The 1,633-nt window shown below is 68.7% G+C and overlaps 1 protein-coding gene across 1 annotated transcript in view; it reads left to right on the plus strand.

Annotated features, from left to right (window-relative positions):
• The window catches only part of LOC115279499 (cytochrome P450 11B2, mitochondrial-like), a 31,503-nt gene that overhangs the window by 596 nt on the left and 29,274 nt on the right, over nt 1-1,633 (plus strand). The window contains exon 2 of the mRNA XM_029924048.1: nt 304-459. Coding sequence (XP_029779908.1) covers nt 304-459 — 156 coding nt within the window. The remainder of the gene's footprint in view (nt 1-303; nt 460-1,633) is intronic.

A 1,633-nucleotide genomic window follows, 5' to 3' on the forward strand; every position in this document is an offset into this window, starting at 1 on the left:
AGTCCCTGGAGGACCCACCGCGCTGCCACCTCCAGGCCGCCTGTGCCCGGCCTCCCGAGGGCAGGGTGGGGGCTGAGTGGCAGGTGCTGCGGGCCCGGGGCACTGGACTGTGGCTCTTGGGGAGGGGGGTGCACTCCCCACTGGCTGCTGAGACAGCAGAGCGCAGACAGTGGCTGCCTGCTCGGCTCCGAGCCCCGGTAGGGGGGAAGGGACAGGTCCCAGAGGGCGGCCGGCTTGGTCCTGCAGTGGGGGGCCCCGGGGAAGACTCGGGCCCCCAGCAGCACTCTGAGCTTCGTCCCACAGGTATGACGTGGGAGGGACAAACATGGTGTGCCTCATGCTGCACAAGGACGTGGAGAAGTTGCAGCAAGTGGACAGCCATCATCCCTGGCGGCCGCCCGTGGACCCCTGGGTGGCCTACCGAAAGCATCGAGGGCACAAATGCGGCGTGTTCTTGCTGTGAGAGGGAGTTGGGGAGGGCGGGGCAGGTGGGGGGAGGGGCGGGCAGGGCTGATGGCACCTGGTCTCTGGGCTGGGACAGGGCAGGGGTCTTCAGCTCCCACTGGGTGGCCATCCCTTGGGGATGTCCTGGGGCTGAGGAGGGGTGGTGGGGCCATGCCTGAGAGAGGAGGACGGATGATGACTGCCATGAGGGGCCCCCAGTCTGCACAGGTCTCCGTGGGCTCCCCGGGCCGGGTGGGCTTCTCCCTTCCCACAGGTCAGGTCAGCGGGAGTAGAGCCAAGGCCATGGGCTCGGGCACCGGTCAGCGTGAGCTGGGGGCTGAGGACCCACCAGCACAGCACGTTGGGGGACCCTGACTTGGGCACAAGTGGCTGAGGAGGGGAGTGGTCCGGGCACGGGGAGAAGGGGACAGAAGACGGCACCTCCGCCCAGAAGCCGAGCTCTCTGTGGGCGGCTGCGTGAGCACACACACACCCTGAGAGGAGGGACCCAAGGGAGTGTCAGATCCAGGCCTTGTCGTGGCTGGAGGAGGCCTGGAACTTTCCTGAGCCTGGGAGACACGAGGCAGGTTTCAGAACCTGAGGTCTCGGGTCCCTGGGATGAGTCCCTCCCCAGGCTTTCTCGCCCTGTGGACCTGGGACGACCCCCCCCCCCCCCGGGGAGAGGTCCGCCGGGTGGAGCCCTGAGCCCTGCGCCGCGGCCTCTGCAGACGTCCTACCCTCTCCTGATGACCCTCTTCGAGCTGGCTCGGAACCCTGAGGTGCAGCAGGCCCTACGCCAGGAGAGCCTGGAGGCCGCGGCCAGGATCTCGGAGAGTCCCGTGAGCGCGCCCTCGGAGCTGCCCCTGCTGAGGGCCGCCATCAAGGAGACCTTGAGGTAGGCGTGGCAGCCCCTGGCCGCGCCAGCCGCCTGGCCCGCTGTCTGGGGGGCTTGCAGCCTGATGCTGGGGCCGCGAAGCAGCTTCTCCCACGACGCAAGCCCTGCCCCTCCTCTCCCTCTCCCTAAAGGGGTCGGAGCTCATCTCCCTCTGGGGCCCACCTCAGTGCCCTGGGCGCCATCCACGGCCGCAACCTCCAAGGCCAGGGGCTGGTCAGGCTCGGGAACTGTGTGTGAGCCCCGCAGGTGCAAGGAAGCAGCTGCTCTTGATCTGGGCTCCCCAGTGCCAGAGGT

This window comes from Suricata suricatta, chromosome 15 (assembly GCF_006229205.1).
Source record: "Suricata suricatta isolate VVHF042 chromosome 15, meerkat_22Aug2017_6uvM2_HiC, whole genome shotgun sequence".
Lineage (NCBI taxonomy): Eukaryota > Metazoa > Chordata > Mammalia > Carnivora > Herpestidae > Suricata > Suricata suricatta.